General features: G+C 40.4%; 1 protein-coding gene across 3 annotated transcripts in view; it reads right to left on the minus strand.

The window, feature by feature from the left end:
- NGEF (neuronal guanine nucleotide exchange factor) overlaps positions 1 to 19,507 on the minus strand; it is a 76,984-nt gene that overhangs the window by 25,338 nt on the left and 32,139 nt on the right. For all 3 annotated transcript variants that reach the window (XM_039347100.1, XM_039347099.1, XM_039347101.1), the window contains one exon: positions 14,113 to 14,387. In XM_039347100.1, coding sequence (XP_039203034.1) covers positions 14,113 to 14,387 — 275 coding nt within the window. The remainder of the gene's footprint in view (positions 1 to 14,112; positions 14,388 to 19,507) is intronic.

Consider the following 19,507-nt stretch of genomic DNA (forward strand, 5'->3'; position numbering starts at 1 on the left):
AATGTTGTATTATTATTTATTTACTAGATGTGTGTGCTGCTCATCTTGTCTAGAGGCTACTCTGGAATTATAAGTGATTACAGAATTTTATATATTACATATTCAGTTTTGTAAGCCACTCAGAACAACTATAACATTTAAAAATGTTAACAATCATCAGCTGCACTGAACCATAAACTAACTAACCACATTTTAATGTAGGTAAATGTGTGAACTTAATCATGGTTTACGAGCATTGCACAGCATATTGTGCAAACACAAAAATTGGATTTTTTTTTACAAAATCATGCTTAACTCTGGATTACTTCTTACATAATTGCACAGTTATGAAACAATCTGTAGAACTTTTAATTTCAATGTTAGCAATATCTATGCCTCTAAAAATATTCCAGCGAGGTAAAAGAAATCGATCACCTCCCTTGAAGTAAGGATTAAAACTAGGATAAAAAGTCAATATATGAGGCCAGAGTATGACAGGTATGTTCTTAAGTAAGATTTAATAAAACTTATTCAGGTTTTCAGAAGAGGATTAAATACACCCTCCTGGCATGGTCTCCAGGGCAGAATACTGATAAGAAATTTAAATGTAATTGTGTAGAATTATTGCAAAAGTATTTTCACATGCTAGTAATTAAATTATAAATTCATGTAATTATTAGATGGCTTTTGAAACCATCTCCATTATAGTCACATTCTTGGTCATTTCCTCCTTGTCAACATGGTACAAGAACCTGAGTAATAGCTCGTCTTCCTATTTTTTGCATCATTAAATTACTTTTGTTTAGCACAAGGAACTCCTGGTGATTCATGTTTTTTTCTGTATTTGATACTCAACAGATGTCTAGATAATTAAACCTATCCATCAGTGATATAGTCATTTTTATCATTATTTCATAATGTTTCCCTCCTTATTTATGTTGATCTAAAATAATTCAACCTACCAGTGTTTACTAATTGTCACTGGCAGTTAGCCTAATTTCAAGGTTTACTGAAAAGGTAAAATCATAGCCTCCTCATATACTTTGGTCTTATGCCCAACCTGTTTGGCAAGTCCTAAAAAAACAACAAAAAATGCAGTTTTCAGATAATATGTTAACAAGCATTTGTCTATTTATGTCTGATCCTGATAGATAAACTCTGTCATCCCTAACTCCAAAGGAACATATTAGTTTTCTAAGCAATCTCCTCTTCCATGATTCAAAACACAATATACTTTCCAACTCTCTTCACTTGTGGACTCTTTCAGAATTAAATGAATTCAATAAGGGCTGACCCTCACCTTACTGGAAACAGTGCTACATGCAGGTGGGCCCAAGGATCACACTAGGCAAAGAAGGGTCAAGAAACATTAAAATATGGATGAAAAAACGTTGTACAGGTAGTACTTAGTTAAAACAGTAATTGGGACCAGGATTGCCATCACTAATCAATGCACTTGTAAAGGGCAACATCACGTGACCACATCACTTAGTGACAGCAATCCCAGGCTGTCCTGGTTGGCATCGTAACAAGACTTTTTAAGTGGAAAGGGGTGAAAGTTACAGGTATGGAACTTGGGGGTGATGCAGGGATACCAGTGGTGGGGAGAGGCCAGGGGAATGTCTGAGAGGGCTGGGGCAGGCTATACAGAAGCCACAGGAGCCCAGAAGATGGCCTGGGAAGACTGGCACAAGTCATGCGTGAGAATCACAGGAGGCCAGGAAAGAGGCAGCAGAAACGGAAATTAAAACGGGAGTAACTTATTGGGGTGACTTGCAACTTTCCCTGTCAGCTTCCCCACTGAATTTAATTGTGAGAAGGGAGCAGGGAAGGTTGCAATTGGTGATCACACGACCATGGCTATCTGCAACACTGTAGTTGCAAGCCAGGCACACCAGCACCTGGATTACAGTCACATAACCTCAGGAATGCTATGATGTCTGGAACTTTGAGGACTGGTCCTATGTCTATTTTTTCAAGCATTGCTGTGCCTTCAAACATTTCCTGAATGAATGGTCCTAAGCCAAGGACCATTTGTTTGGGGTGGGGTTCTTGATTCATTCAACTACCTCAAAGCAGATCTTTAAACCTACGTTTACTTGTTAAATCATTTATAGCACTTTAAAAAAGACAAAATGGAGCTTTAATGAAGAAAAAAACTCTCACTCCATTTCTCACTTCCTGTCTCTCACTGCCAGTTTAAAAATAATGAAAAGTGAAAATATGAATTGCAAATCATTGATTACAGCTTGACTGGAACCAACATCTATCATGTATGTCTCCATATTTGTAGAGATAAATTAAGACAACAGCAGAAAAAGTAACAACAAAAAGTAGGATTAAAGCAGAGCAAATATTGAAACCTCTGTAAAGGGGAGTTGTCTTACCTGAACGCCTTTTCTCAGCATGATGATGGATAATGCACGGATTGGGTTTCCTGAAGTCCCTTCTACCCAATTAGACTAAGTCTGAGAGATAGCCACGCCTCTTGCTGGGTCACGTTTACCCAGTTCCGATGAAGGCGAAGCAAACAGACAAAGTCAGACGCTTTGGTTTCCAGATTCCTGTCACAGTGCCCAGTAATCACTAAAGGGCGGGAGTGGATTATCCATCATCATGCTGAGAAAAGGCGTTCAGGTAAGATAATGCCCCTTCTCCAGCATGAGGATGGATAATCCACGGATTGGGACATACCAAAGTCTGCCTGTCCCTGGGGGGGGGGTAACAGACAGGGCCTGTGATGCAGGAGACGACACAACCCTTTGTAATACTCTACGGCCAAAGGTAGCTGTCAACGCTGCAAATATTGTACATTCTTGCTTTTGACAATATGCAGAATTGTCTGGTAATTATGGGGTTAATACAGAGCAGAAGGGGGGTTGGGGGTAAAGCCTGGGAAAGAAAGAGGAAGAAAACATTTGACCTTCACACTAATTGGATAATGTGAGATATGATGGCTAATTTAGGGAGGGAACATGCTGATAATTTAACTGCTCAGAGGAAGAGAACTTATATCCTAGCATCCCTCCATTGTGCCTGTGCCGACATTTTGTAACAATAAAAGACTTTTAGGAAAATAAATGCCTGGAAGTTCTTTGAAATGTTTCATTAGCCGGAACCATAACAATAGCGTCAGCAGAAGCAAATCTATCAATTTTATAGTGACGGATAAATGGGGAAGGCAACGACCAGGTCGCCGCCCTACAGATGTTGCCAATGGGTGCCTGAGTGGCCCAGGCCGCAGAGGTGGCCGTACTACGAGTAGAGTGAGCCGTGATATGTGAAGGAATGGCTAAAGACTGTGACTGGTATGCCCTGGCAATACAAGCCTTAATCCACCTGGCAATGATGGAAGAAGAGATCTTGAGACCCATAGAGGCAGGATTGAAAGAGAGGGAAAGTGCCTCAGACCTATAGAAAGAAATGGTTCTCTTAAGGAAAATATGTAGTGCCCTGCAAACATCCAAGGTATGCCATTTGCGTTCCAGGTCACAAGGACTAGGGCAGAAACTCAGCAACACCACCTCCTGTGACCTGTGAAACAAAGAGTTCACCTTAGGAATGAAAGTTGGGTCTAATTGCAGGATCACGCAATCAGGGCAAAACAGGCAGAGATCTTCTCTGACCGAGAAGGCTGCCAATTCGCCTGGCCGAGGTCACTGCCACTAGAAAAGCCACTTTCATAAATAAGAGATTGAGATCACAGGAATGAAGTGGTTCAAAAGGCGACCCGGTAAGGACCTGCAAAATCATCGAAAGATTCCAAGAGGGGTACCGATGAACCATTGGAGGTCTAGTATTAATTGCTCCCTTTATGAAAGAACAGATCACCGGATGGTGGGCAAGTGAGGAAGAGCTGTCACAAGAAAGAACCGTGGCCAAAGCCGCAACCTGTCTCCTGATAATACTAGGAGACAGATCCTTATCCATCCCATCCAACAAAAACTGTAGAACCTGAGGCACCATGAGAGATGACAACTGGACATGATGCTTGGACATCCAAGATGTCTCTTCCAAGTAGAGTCATAAACTCTATTAGTTGACGCTTGGATCATATCAATGACCCTTGGAGGATAAGCTTCCTCAGTCAGATGTCTCCGCTCAAGCGCCATACGGTTAACTGTAGCCATTGAAGGTCGAGGTGCTGAAGCGCGCCTTGACTGAGTGCTATTCGGTCTGGGGGTATCTTCTACAGAACCGATACTGACAGGCTCATGAGATCGGCGAACCACAGGTGCCTCGGCCAATGAAGGGCTATGAGGACAACCTCCGCCTTCTCTCGCAGAATCTTGGGGATGACAGCCGAAAGTAGAGGGAGCGGAGGAAAAGCGTAAAGAAGGCCCCAGGGCCATGGAATGCGCAGAGCATCTACCCCCTCCGACCCCGGGGGCGGAAAGTGGGAGAAAAACCTTGGAAGTTGGGAGTTTGCTGCCAAGGCGAATAAATCCAGAACCGGGTGGCCCACCCTATGAGCTATTGCTAGAAACAGTGCTGGATCCAGTTGCCACTCTGAATGATCCACTGTCGCCCTGCTGAGAGCATCCGCCTGCTGGTTGATTGCCCCCGAGATGTGATCCGCCTTGATCGAAGACAGATTGGCCTCTGCCCAAGAGCAGAGCAGTCTGGCTTCCGTCATCAGAGAACTCGACCTGGTGCCCCCTTGACGGTTCACATGAGCTTTGGCCACTATGTTCCATGAGGACGAGAATGTGCTGGCCTCTCACCTTGTGACTGAAATGACACGCCAGGTGAATTGCCGAGTTCCAGCCAATTTATATTGTGTTTCAAATCCTCCTTGGACCATCTCCCCTGGGCTATCTGAGACTGGAGGTGAGCCCCCCCAACCGAAGAGACTGGCGTCTGTGGTGAGCACGATCTGTAACGCCTCTCTGAACTTCGAGTCCTTGTTGATGGCCCGAGAACTCCCCATTGGAGTGAACTTGATACCAGAGGAGTCAACCTCACCTGCCTGTTGGAGGATGTTAACTTTCGTCTCTGAAAGGGGAGGAGGAACTACTGAAGGGCTCTCGAATGTAGTCTGGTCCAAGGTACGATGGCGATGCAAGAGATCATCTTGCCTAAGAGTTGGGATAGAGTGAGAAGCGGAACTGTCCTGGAGCATCGCATCTGGCGGACAAGGGCTCTGAGACTGGCTATGCAATCTGGCGACAAGTAGACCATGCAGTGTGTTGTATCTATCACTGCTCCCAGATGAAGGAGCCGCGTGGATGGAATCAGTTGGCTTTTGAGAAAATTTACCAAGAATCCGTGGTTCTGAAGCACCTCTATTGTACAGGCCACCTCTGACCACGCAGCCTGGACCGACACTGATTGGATGAGGATGTCGTCCAGGTAACATTGGATCTGAATGGAATCCAATCTGAGGTGAGCTGCCAGAACTCACAAGATCTTCATGAATACCCTAGGGGCAAATGAAAGGCCAAACGGAAGTGCTCGGTATAGATAGTGCTAAGATCTGTAGCAGAATCTGAGAAAGCTGCGATGTGGTGGAAAAATTGGGATATGTAGGTATGTCTCCGTGAGGTCGATGGACATCAGGAGGTCCTTCCTTCTTATGTTGGCCAAAATGGATTGCAGGGTCTGCATTTTGAATTTTTTGTATACCAGGTAAGAATTTAACCTTTTTAGGTCCAGAATGGCCCTCCATCCTCCTGAGGTCTTTGGAACTATAAAGAGGATTGAGTAAAACCCTCACCCCCTCTGATCGGGAGGGACTGGTTCTACCACTTTTATTTTGATGAGATGGGAAATGGCCTCCTTCATGAGGACCCGTTTTGACAGGTTTGAAGGTGTCGGACAAGAAATGAATTGGTTTGCTGGTTTTGAAAAAAACTCCAAGGTCAGGCCATTGGTGACGGTGGACAGGCATCAGTGGTAATGTCCCCCCAGGTCTGAGAGAACAGGGAGAGCTGACCGCCTATGGGGGGTCCCTTCCTGGAGTCACTTATTCCTCCAATAGAGATGGCCCCCCATGCCCTGAAAGGGCCGCTTAGACTGCTGTTGTTGTTGCCTGGACTTGGGGGCAAAACGTTCCGCATGACGGTCCGATCTGGGAGGAAATGAACGTGTGGGTTGTGACCAGTTAGAACTCTGGGTGTTGCCCCGGAATCCCTGTCTGCGATAAAAGGGAGCAGACTTTCTGTCCGATTGCCTGGCCTGGTGAGCAAGTACCTTTTTCTTATCCTTGTTTTCTATCAAGTATGGCTCTAGGGCTTCCCCAAACAATTTTCCGCCCGAGTAAGGAGCGATGGCCAAGCGCCCTTTGGATTTTAAATCCACCTTGCCACTGCTTCAGCCAAAGCAGCTGCCTGGTAGAAACATTGGCTGCTATTGCCCGGGCTGAAAATCTGGCGGCATGTAACGTGGCATCGGCCGTGTATTCCACCGCTGCTAATAACTTATTCAACGTTTGATGGGCGCATACCTGATCCTGCGGGATCATGCCCTGAAGCTCCCGGAGCCAAGTGATAGAAGATCGTGAGAAGAAAGAGGCTGATGTGGAAGCCTTTAGTGCCCACCCTGATGCTTGATGCGCCCTTCATAGTGCGTACTCAGATTTCCTCTCCTCCGGTCTTAATGCCTCCGCCATATTTCCAGCAATAGTGGAGTTTGAAAAAATGGGAGTAAAGGATGTGTCCACAGTCGGAACCTCCAGAAGGTTGGTTAAGGATGGCGCCACACTAAACAGCTTTTTTTCAGAGGACCCTGGGACAGGACAGGCCTCAAGACTGGTCCACTGTTTTCTTACTGTGTTGGCAAAGAATGGAGGACAAGGAATATGTCTGAGTCACCGTGGGCTCAGCAAACAGAGGATTTGAAGACTGACTGGTGGAAGGAGTGGGTTGTGGATCTGGCTCTGGGGCGATCTGGGATGTGGTCGTGGCCTTGGTTAGAATGGTCTTGAAGAGAGTGGGATCAAAGAGGCCTACAAAGGGGGAGGGCTCCTGAGAAGCATCCTCATTGTCTGATAAAGCTGTCCCCCGTGATTCATCAATTTCTGAAAAAGAATCCCCACTCTGTGAGGATTGATCGGAAGCAATGGAATAGGCATATTCAGAGATAGTGGACCGACACTGGGAGGATGCCAGGGGTTGGGATTCTGTAGGGATGAGATACCTGCGTGAGCATGGATTGCAGTTGCTCCGGCGCAATCGTCTGTGAAGACTCAGGGCGGAGACCAGCGGCCATGGGCGTGAACGTGGCCAAAGGAGTAGGTTGAGGATTAAGTGGGGGAGCCACCCAGCTTGAACTAGGATTAGATGTCATAGGACTAATAGGTCCAGATTGAGATCCACCCTCTGGAGACAATGGCCTGTGAACCTGTGCAATTGTGGTTACCTCTGAAAGGAGAGGTCTCAGGTGCAGCTTGCACCTGTTGTGATAGAGCTGTATTTTGAGCCTTGGATATCTGCCTCTCTAGGGCCTGATGTCTCCTAGCGGCCTCCTTTTCCGCCATCTTGGATGGCGCTTTGCCGGATAAGGCCTTTGCTTTTGCTTTGACTTTGCCGGCTGTCTCTGCTTTTGGAGATTTGCGTCTCCTTTTACTTGGAGGACTGGTGGGTGCCAGTTGAGGCTGCTTGTCTTCAGTCATCACACTGTGGACCCTTCAGCGCAAGTCTGAGAATGGGTCTAAAAAAGGTAGGAGGTAATGTTCTAAGGCAGAAAACAGTAGAAAACTGGTAAAACCAGTATTGGCTCTCAGCACAGTAGGTGAAAAAAAAATCCTTCACCACAAGTCTGAGAATGGGTTGTACCAGGTAATAAAGACTGAAAAATCAGTATGGACTCCTTGCAAAAGAGCTAGGCCTGAGACCCTTCAGCACAAGTCTGAGAATGGGTTGTACCCGGCAGTAAAGGCTGGAAAACCAGTATGGCCTCTTTGCAAAAAAGCTACGCCTGAGACCCTTCAGCACAAGTCTGAGAATGGGTTGTACCAGGCAGTAAGGACTGGAAAGCCAGTATGAACTCCTTGCAAAAGAGCTAGGCCTGAGACCCTTCAGCACAAGTCTGAGAATGGGTCTGAAACAGGCTAGGAGCTGAGGCCCAGTGTGGGACTGCAAAAACTAGTGAGACCAGTTTGTGAACCCCTTGCAAAAACTGTGAAACACAGTATATGGTAGATAGGTTTTAAGTAAACAGCAGAGGTGAGAGAATCTAATTCCCAATGAACAACAATTCAAACTATACTGCTGCAATATATTGCCAGAGGCAATGACAAGTGGGTACGGCTGGGGAAATGTGCTTGGAGAGTGTCTCCACTAGTTCTGCCCTCCCCAGAAAGAGGGGGGGGCTGTTCCAGCCACTAGGTAAGATCAGAAAAGTCAATTTAAACACAAATCTTTCTTTAGTTTCTCACAAACGAAATTGAGAAAAATACTGTGCAATAACTTTTTGTCCAAAATGGCGACTGCCAGCCATGTGGTGATCAGCCTATGGTCCTAACGCCAACCCTGAAGTACAGGCCTCGCAGCAAGAATGGCAGACGCCAACCACGTGACTCTCCGCAATGCAAGGGAGCAGGCTCAAAAACAAAATGGCAGCCACCAGCCACATGGCGACTCACCGGTAGCCGTGATCGTCCGGACATGGCCCAGACGATCAGCTGTCGTTCAGGGCTTCCGTGGCAGTCCTTCGATCAACTGAGTCGATCAGAAGGCTCCGCAGACCTCAAGCCCCACAAACAAAGAAAAACAAGCCTCCTGCCAAGGCCCCAGCAGTCTGGGACAATCTGCTGCCACCCTGGGCTTCTGTGGAGATCTGCCGACCAGCTGGATCGAACAGAAAGCTCCACAGCTCCCTAACGCCCTGAAACACAAGGTAGACAAAAACCTCGTGCTGAGGCTGCAATCTCCCTAAAGCCTTGCACGCCCAAACGGAAAAAACAAGCCTCGTGCTGAGGCTGCAATAGCCGTGGAACACAAATACTAGGGAAGCGGAGGGAAGGGGTGGAGAAAGCACAGGAAATTTCAGTGTTCTGAAGAGAAATTAAAGGGAAAAGGAAGGATAATCCACAGATAGGAAAAAGGGAAAAACAAATTTTTAAATAAAAGCTGAGTCTGGAGATAAGCACCAACACGTCTTTTCTGAGTAAAGACTAAGTCGGAACTGGGTAAACGTGACCCAGCAAGAGGCGTGGCTATCTCTCAGACTTACTCTAATTGGGTAGAAGTGACTTCAGGAAACCCAATCTGTGGATTATCCATCCTCATGTGGAGAATGTGCAGGTTCTTGTAAGGAGTCCAGGACAGTCTGGATCATAGGGAAAAGACAGGAATGGGATCTGATTGAGGGCAAGAAAGAGAAAGTCCCCATCCTGTTTGTCCTGAATCACTGGCAGTTCCTGTTCAGATTCATAATTAAGGATAGTTAGGTGGTTCTTTCCAATGTGTATCTATATGGTATTACAAACTACTATTTGTACCTCCGTCTTTCTTGTAAAACAACAACAACGAAGACTTTCCTGTAATGGTTAAGAGACCATCCTGGGCAAAGCATACACAGATCTCCACCTATCATGCTTCTAAGCAAGGCCCAGGGCCTTTCCCATAATTCCCAGGCTAGCAAGTCTAGGAAACATCCAGAAGACAATTTAATTCCTTCTCACCGATATTCTCTGAGAAAGCTTTCACCACTACATTTTAGCTGCCACTGCGGTAAAGATGACTTTCAAGGTTCATTTCTTATTCTTCTCTGAGTATATAATCACGGTTCTGTGCTCTGTGTGAAATAGTCTTCTTGACTCATTTCAGAATTGCCATAATCTCTCCTGTTTCTATTTGGCAGATTATGTAGAGTTACTATTTAAAGAGAATAGGGTTCTTCAAATCCCAATCTTGGTGACTTCATGGCACGTTCATGAGTTGTCTTTGCAACAACACAGATATGGTTTCCCATGCCTTCAAATGATGGACACTTAAAAGTACCATTGTCCCTCTCCAGTCACATCTTATCTGATGAAGGCTGGAATAACACATGTAATGGGCAATACTAATGAAAACAACATCCTTGTATTTTCTATAGTATCTTTGCAGTTTTTATATATATTATATACTCTTTTTACAAGATTTGATGTTGATGTACCATTTTCTTTACCTGTATTATTAGTTCAACTTAATTTCAAAATGGCATACAATATTTTAACACAGTTTGCAAACAAAAAGAAACTGCAGTAGGATAAACAATAACTAAGCATTAGGTTCAAGCTCTGTAAATTAAATTATATTTTAGTTCAGACCTAGTTACAATCTGGGATTATTAAAAAAAAGTAGCATGCTTCATTTTTTAATGAAAGCCAGTTTGTGCAGTGGCTTAAGTCACCAGAGTAGAAAGCAGGAGACCATGAGTTTTATTCCTATCTTAGACACCACTGGATGAATTTAGGCCAGTCAATCTCTTTGAGGTCTAGGCAGAAGGCAATAGCAAATCGCTTTGAAAAATATTTGGGACTGACTCTTTTATGCAAGCACAACAAATGTTTTTCATATCTCCCAGATTTTGAACTTGAAATAGCTGAACATTGCTAACCAGAATATTACATTTAATGCAAAATATAAAGCCAAGAACAGGAAGTCCTCAGTTTACAACCATAGCTGAGCCCAAAATTTCTGTTGCTAAGTAAGATATTTGTTAAGTGAATTTTGCCCCATTTTATGACCTTTGTTGCCACAGTTGTTAAGTGAATCACTGCAGTTGTTATTATACTAACACTGTTGTTAAGTGAATTTGGCTTCCCCATTGACTTTGCTTGTCAGAAGGTCACAAAAGATGATTACACAACCCTGGGACACTGCTGCCAAGCATCTGAATTCTGATCATGTGACCATGGGATGCTGCAATGGTTGTAAATGTGAAAAACAAATATAAGTCACTTTTTTCGTTGTAACTTCAGTCACTAAATGAACTGTTGTAAGTCAAGGACTACCTGTACTGAAGCACAAAGCCAGCATTGACCAAAGACTTCTCTTTATTCCTACAGCTCTTCAATTAACTTTAGAAGTTATTTAATCAGCATAACTCTGAGATGTTGTTGACTGATGTGTAGTGGATTTGAAGATTATGGCTGAAATTGATAATGTGTCTGGCAGTAAGGTACACTAAAATCAAGTGGAGTTAAAAAGTTCACTTTGTCTTTATGGCTTATGGAAAGAAGGCTATCTGGAATTAATTTTATGGGCTGTGGGAAAGGACTAGTTAAACCTTACATATTATACTTAGATCAGCAAGAGTGGGGTATTTAATATGGAATAAAATTATATTTATAACAGAAATCTTGGCTTCTGCAATAAATTAAAGCTATAACAAGTTTCTTCTCAATCATAACATAATTTTAAAAATTACATAAGAGTGACCTAAATTCTATGTCCAGAAATAATGAATAATTTTTCAGCTTTTTTATAGGATAGAAACTACTCTTCTTACTCCAAACAATCCCTGTAAAGTTGAGAAAGATATTCTTTGATATTTAAATGCAACAGTATTAAGATTTATATGGCAAGGGAAGAAAGCACGAATTAAAGTTAAAATGTTACAAGAAGCTAAAGGTAGTGGAGGATTTGGACTCCCTGATTGGAGACTTTATTATCAAGCAGCCATTTTACCATGGATCAAAGAATGGATAACGCTGAGAAATAAAAGACTTCTCTACCTAGGTCCTAGGGGAACATGACCTACAATTGGGTTGGCATGCCTTTCTGTGGTATGGGAAAAATAAAATACACAGATATTTTCAAAACCATGCTATAAGGAATGTACTGCTTTTAGAATGGGAGAGAATAAAACAAAAAAATTATATTAAAATACCAGAGTGGCTTTCAACAATGGAAGCTTTTGCTTACCCAAATTTAATTAATTACGACAAACTCGTTACTTATAAAGACATTTTGGATAAGGACAGAAAACTTAAAGTCAGGCAAGATCTACAACAACAAGGTATTGACTTATCAATACCTTGTTGTTGTAGATCTTGCCTGACTTTAAGTTTTCTGTCCTTATCCAAAATGTCTTTATAAGTAACGAGTTTGTCGTAATTAATTAAATTTGGGTGGCCTTACCTACAAATCCACACAAGATATGAGAAAGATCTAAAGACAATGGGATTTTATAAAGAACAGATAGAATTTGACCAAATACTCTTGAAAACAGATGAAAATTTGATTAAGAAACTTTATAAATTTCTGCTAAAATGGAAGATGGAAGAAGAACAAGTAAAAGAGACAATGATAGTTTGGGCAAAAAACTTTGGATATTCTATAGACTTAGAACTTTGGCAAAAGATATGGGACAGAAATATTAAACTGACTAAAGCAGCTTCATGTAAAGAAAACCTATATAAAATGTTTTACAGATGGCACATGACACCAGTAAGGCTAGCAAAAATGTTTTAAAAAGTTTCGAATAACAAAAGCCAGATACCTATTACCATATCTGGTGGGTATGTCCTAGTGCAAAGAAATTTTGGTCTACGATTCATATATGGCTGGAAAAGATACTAAAATATAGATAGAATTTAAGCCAGAATTTTTTTTGTTAGGAATACTAGGATCTAACTATGGGAAAGAGAATGAGTATTTAATATTACATATATGGACAGCTGCGAGAATAGCATTTGCCCAATACTGGAAAAATGAAAATGTACCATCTGATGAGATCATAATTAGGAAAATTTTAGAACGTGCAGAAATGGACAGACTAACCCTAGAGATTAAAGAGAAAGAAAGTTTATTTTAAAACATGGGAAAACTTTTATCAATGGTTAGCAAAAAGATTTAGTGAAAAATGATTGTGAAATTTACTAAGATGATTGATGTTTATTGATTATCTGACATGCTCTATAATTATTGCTATTTTTGTTGACTACAGCTACTTATTATTATATTAACTATTCCCACTGAATACTTGTATCCAGACGATAGTTTGTTTGCTAAAGCTTGGGATGTCATTGGGGGCAACCCCATTATTGTACCTACCCCTATCCCAACTCCTTTCCTGAACCCCGCCCACTATCTATATCGATCCTTCTCTTCCCTTCTCTTTATAAAATTTAATAAAATATTGTTTAAAAAATGTGCTGATATATATTAATCACAATGGTAGAGACTCTCATGATGTGCAATTCAGAGCTCAATAATCATATTCCAAGACTTTGTTACACTAAAGCTATGAATGAATTTGGGCAAGAAAGTAAAAAGATCATGCTAAGAAAGAACAATGATTCATAAAATCCACTGTACAACAATCAATGATTTTAGAATATATTATATTCAACTTCTAGAGATGGTTTTCTAACACTGGTGTCCCTAATTTCTCTACGGCAGTAGTCCCCAACCTTTGCAGCTTGACGGCCCAGCTTGCAGGGGGGGGGGAGAAGGGAACTGGGTTGCGTGAACAGTGTGCCAGAACACACATGCATGCGAGTGAATATGCATGTGCACCAGCCTGCTGCTGGCATGGCCTGGTTATGAATAGGCCATGATGTGATAATAGGCCATGGATTCCTGCTCTACTGGAATCAACAATTCCAAAAGTGTTTATTTTTTTTTATCCCGCCTTTATTGTTTTTATAAATAAATCATAATGTTGCTTTCTATCAATCTACTCAGGTTCTGATTGCTACAATTTTCTGGGTTCCCTAAAACTTCTTTGCAAAATAGGAAGGTATGTAATGCCAATGGATCAGCATTTTAGTAATAAGTTATATATTTTAGTTGAAAGATCAACAATATAACATTCAAGATTTTAAAATGCTTTGGGGAGAATGACCTTCAATGACATCTACTACTGAATTTGTCAATCCATCCCAATAAACCCTTCTTTTATTAGCACATTTTTCTCTTTTAAACAACCTGAGCCTGGATTATGACCTCTACACGCTGATGTTACTTATTCACTAGCAGCTCACTCTTGATGGAACAGCTAGAGCCAAAGCTGAGTAGGATCAGAATGTTCTTTAATTTAGCAAAAACAAGATGAAATTAGTTCAAAATTACATAAAGCAGTAAACATACAGTAATCTTAAATATTTGTAACTGGCATAAATCAGTCAACCAATAATTATTTCCATGAAATATCAAGAGTGTTTCCCCTTTCTATCTCCTCCCCTTCAGTTGATATTACCTCTTGAAGCTTGACTTCATCTGGCTGGAGAATATTCAAAACACCACTGCTTCTGACTTCTGGAAGATCTTGCCATAAATTGAACCTTGATGTGGAATTCCTGAGCAAGTTAATCTGGGGGACAGTTTTGTTTTCTAACACATTTGCAGTTTCAGTTTCTATTGGTGACTCTTCAGTAGTTGAGCTTTCTTCAGTATCTGTCTGGGAGTCCTGCAGCCGCCTGGTTTCAATCTCATGACGTGTGGATTTATCCCGATATTCTTGATACAACAAACCTAGAAAGTCACAGAATGCATAATCTGTTACTTAATAACCCCATGTTGCATGTGAAATGAAGATGTTTCAGAATATTCCCTCCTGAGACAAATCCAGAATTGGAGCTAATCAAATTGTAGGCACCATATAAAAAGACAATGCAATTTGAGATAATTGTAGGGTAGTGTACTACTGATTACTTCTATGGACTATTGAGACTATGGGCTCCTCCTTATGGCCATATCAATTTACTCTTCCTTTATCTCTGAGACTGGAGGAAAGTGTATCAGGGTTTATACTGATACACATAGTCAGCCTTTAATATGTCTCAGCTACAAGACTGGGCACTCATTCTTAGGCAATTTAATATGTGAGATAGTTTCAGAGCAATGATTTACAGGTTTTCTCTTAGTAAATTTTTGTTTTCCCTCTTCCTCCAACAATTTCACCAAGGCAAGAAAATCATTAACTGCTCTCTGAAATGTGTGTGTTTGGGGGTGGGTGAAGCCATCTTTAGCTGGGAGCAACAGATAAGCTTTTTTCTTTATTCTTCAAAAAAGAAAAAAAAATAGATTCAGGAAACTAAAGACCTATCAGCCTGGGAAGATTCTGGAAAAGATAATCAAGCAACAACTCAGTGAACACCTAGAAGCAAACAAAGTCATAACCAAAAGCCAAATGGGTTTGTCAAAAACAGATTGTGCCAGACAAATCTTATTGCATTCTTTGACAAAGTGATAAAATTAGTGGACCAGAGGAATGCTGTGGATATAATTTTCTTGGACTTCAGTAAGGCATTTGGTAAAGTAGACCACAACCTACTACTTGATAAGATAGAAAAATGTGGGTTAGACAGCATCACCACCAGATGGAATCGTAACTGGCTGACCAACCGCAGTCAACATGTAGTCATCAATGGAACTACATCTACATGGAGGTGGAGCCAAGGTAGTGGACAGGCAGCAAAGGCTGTAAAAAGTTCCTCCCAAAGTAAAAAAAATTATTTTATTTTCTTTTATTCTATTTTTATTTTAACTGTTTAACACTTTGTAACCTTGATTTTATCTACATGGAGGGAAATACACAGTGGGGTACCCCAAGGCTCTGTTATAGGCCCAATACTCTTCAACATCTTCATCAATGATTTCGATGAGGGATAAATGGGGAAATCATCAAATCTGCAGACGACACCAAGCTGGCAGGAATAGCCAACGCTCCAGAAGACAAGCTTAAGATACAAAAGATCTTGACAGACATTGGGTGCTATCTAACAAAATGAAATTCAATTGTGAGAAAAGTAAGGTTCTACATTTAGGCAAGAAAAACCAAATGCACAGGTATAATAGGTGGTACCTAGTAATAACTGTGAGAAGGATTTTGGAGTTCCAAATGGACAATCACTTAAAAATGAGCCAGCAGTGTGCTGCAGCTGCCAAAAAAAAGCCAACAGAGTTCTAGGCTGCATTAACAGAGGGATAGAATCAAGATCATGTGAAGTGTTAATACCACTTTATAATGCTTTGGAAAGGCCACAATTAGGTGGTATAAAGAGCAAAATCTTCTTACTATACTGACCCAAATTCAAAAGTGTTATATTTCAAATCCAGTCAGATAGTTAACTCAAAAGAAACGATCTTATAACAAACAAATATATTTTAATGAGAAAGATTACTTGCGTTCATGTTGAGATTGGTGCTGCTGGGAATACATTGGTTGTTCATCTTTCAGATCTTTTCCTTAGGTAAGAATGTGTTGCTCTTTACACCATCTTTATGTTTATAGGGAGACCTTCTATGGTCCATGCTTCTTACAGACAAAGAGATTCCCAAGTGGCTTGTGTCCAGGAAGTCTCCCCAAGACCTTTGGAACTCCTCCCACTGACCCATCTACATACCTAGCATTTAACCCAATAACTGCCAGACCTTCCAACATAGAGCTGGGTCATAGAGCTATATGGGTCATAGAGCTCTATGGGCCAGAACAGGAATGCTGCATCCAGTTTTGGTCACCATGATATAAAAAAGTTGTTGAGACTCTAGAAAGAGTGCAGAGAAGAGCAACAAATTAGGGGACTGGAGGCTAAAACATATAAAGAATGGTTGCTGGAATTGGGTATGTCTAATTTAATGAAAAGAAGGCTAGGGTGACATGATAGCTGTGTTCCAATATCTCAGTGGTATCCATAAAGAAGAGGGAATTAAGGCAGGACAAGAAGCAATGGATGGAAACTAATCAAGGACTAAAAAGAAATTTCCTGACAGTGAGAACAATTAATCAGTGGAACAGTTTGCCTCCAGAGGTTGTGAATGCTCCAACACTGGAGGTTTTTAAGAAGGGATTGGACAGCCATTTGTCTGAAATGGTATAGGGTTTCCTGCCTGAGCGGGGGGAGGGGGGTAGACTAAAAGACCTTTAAGGTCCCTTCCAACTCTCGTTATTCATCTGGATTTATTTTTTCTGCCATCTCTTTTCCTTTGGTTTGTGTTGTTTTTGTTTTTTAAATTGTTCCTTGTTTTTAAATGTTTTTAACAATTTGTAAACTGGTCAGAATCATTGGCAGTCAGGTGGCATATAAATCTAATAAACTGTTATTATATACACAACAATGTGAAATTACAGCTGCCAGTTCTTTGGTTGGTGTTGGTCTTCACACACATTGAGTTCTTCCCAAGAACCTAGGATATCATGATATATTAGTTTGTATATGTGCAAATCCAAGCAGTGTGGACTTTTGTAATTGACTAAGAGAAATTTTGTCAATTTGCAAATGTTTTAAGTGTCATCCAAGATTTTTTGGTATAGCATTCAATGTGCTGATAACCACTGGAACCTCTACAGCCAATTTATGCCATAATCTTTCAACTTCCATTTTCCTTATCTTAATACTTTGTGATCTTCTCCAGTTCTTATTTTCTATTCTACCACCCCTTGGTATTGCCACATTGATTACCTGCACTTTCTGATTTTCAACCACAGTTAAATCTGGTGTGTTATTGGCCAAGAGTTTATCGGTTTGTATTCATAAATCACATGATATTTTAACTTGCTCGGTTTTGGCTATTTTTTCAACTCTATGTTGCCACCAGTTTTTCTTTACTGACACATGATAATTTTTACAGATGTTCCAGTAAATCATTTTGATGTCTGTATTTGTTATATTGTTATTAATAATCAGCTTGTGAGATCTTCTGCTTCTTTGGACAATCTGCACTTTGAATGATTTGATGATTTTTTCAATTCTGGCTTTGATTCAATTATTTTGAATAACTTGCTCTTGAACAGCCAAAATCAAGTCTTCCATTTCTTCTTTCTTAATGTTCCATTTACCAGGTGTTATCTTTATCCACTTTCCCTCAATCTTTTGCAGAAATTGACTATGTAATGCTTTTCCTTGCCAGCATTCTGTTCTTTGTTATATTATTTCAATATTCATCTTTTGTTTTTTACATAATCAGCCAATGCATGCTGTTCTTCAACTGTATGTTTGACTTGAAGTAAATCTTTGCCTCCATTTCTGCAAGGCAGGTATAATCTATCAATATTACTATGAAGTTGTAATGCATAGTAAATAATCACTAGTTTTCCTGTTTTTTTTTGTCCAAACTGTCCAGTTAATAATTCCAGCAGTTATCACATCACAGATATGACCTAGGTTTTGATGGCTATTGAAAAGACTGTGTTGAGAGGGACTGTTCAATTTTGACATTGATGGCCTCTTTGAGTCCTTTCAACACAGTCCTTTCAACAGTTCCAAGAAGGCTCCACACTCATTTGCACTACTCAGGTGACCCTGACAACACAGATAAACCTCCAGGTGGTCTCAATGACTCTCTAAAAAAATGCAAATAACTAGCTGTCTGCAAGGAGTATACACCCTTCCATTCCCCACTATCCAGTCAGAGCTGAAGAAGCTTCTTGGATGAAAAGTGAAACGTCTTCAAAGAAAAATAAGAAAGCCTGGTTGCCTCATGAAAAAGCATCTTTGGGACAACTATGACCTGGATGACTGAGAATCTCCATAAACAGTCTGGAGTTAATATACTGATACCATGCTTTATTGAATAAAACATGGTTGGGTTTGCAAGAAACACAGAGAGAAAAGAAATAAAAATTACAGCTTGGAATATTATATGAACCCCATTTCAGTATGTGCATGCGTGAAAGACAGCAGATAAAACAGAAATAAGCTTATAACATTTGATTTGAGGAATAGAATTTGGTGCACCATTTTCCATTAAGTATTTTGAATTAGGATTAGAATATTTCCAAACAATCCTCCTCTCTCTTTCAAAGGATTTGTAACTGTAACCAAGCAATACACACCAACATCCAAAACTACTTTACTTCTGCTTGATTTCCAATAAAATTACAATTTTATTCTTTGTAATTACATCTCTGATTGCACCATTCTTACTCTTATATAAAAGAAAACTTATTTTCTTGGCACAGAATAGGACTAGGGATGAGACTTCCTCTCTCCATAAACTGGTTAATGGAATTATGTAAATAACATAATAGGAAAAACACAACAGTATTTTGTTTCCATCTATCAAATTCACATGTAATCTGACCTAGAATTACACAAACACATGGCTGAAGAAAAATTATATAATGAAAACTTTTTAAGATCTCACAATTCCAAAGGTATAAAGAAATTCATTAATATTATTTGTTTTTCTGCTCATCAGAGCAAAATATGAAAAAAGTGCAAGAAAATCACCACATTGAAAAGCCAAAATGAAACATTACTATTTAAATAAGCCAAAACTACATAAAAATCTATCATAGGCAATCAATACAAGTTTTACTACATGCTTAATGCCTTCAAATTTAATTTATAATATAGGACTAGTCTTGTGTATGTTATGAAATACTGCAGAAATATCAGAATCCTTTCACAATTAACACAAAGATCACTGAAAACATGAAATGCAAATAAAACATGCATCATTGTCATCCATTTTCATCTTTCTTAGAAATTGCAGAAATTATGTCCCTCACAATATAAATACTGTTTCAAACAAATCAAAATGTCAGTTACAAGAGTCTAAAAGCACTCATTCTGAAGTCATTTGAATTTGTGCTAGGTTTTTGTGAAGTTCCTTTCATTTTAAAATTTAGCAATGCTTAAATAATTTTT

This window comes from Crotalus tigris, unplaced genomic scaffold, assembly GCF_016545835.1.
Source record: "Crotalus tigris isolate CLP2741 ecotype Arizona unplaced genomic scaffold, ASM1654583v1 scf7180000018053.2689490, whole genome shotgun sequence".
NCBI lineage: Eukaryota > Metazoa > Chordata > Lepidosauria > Squamata > Viperidae > Crotalus > Crotalus tigris.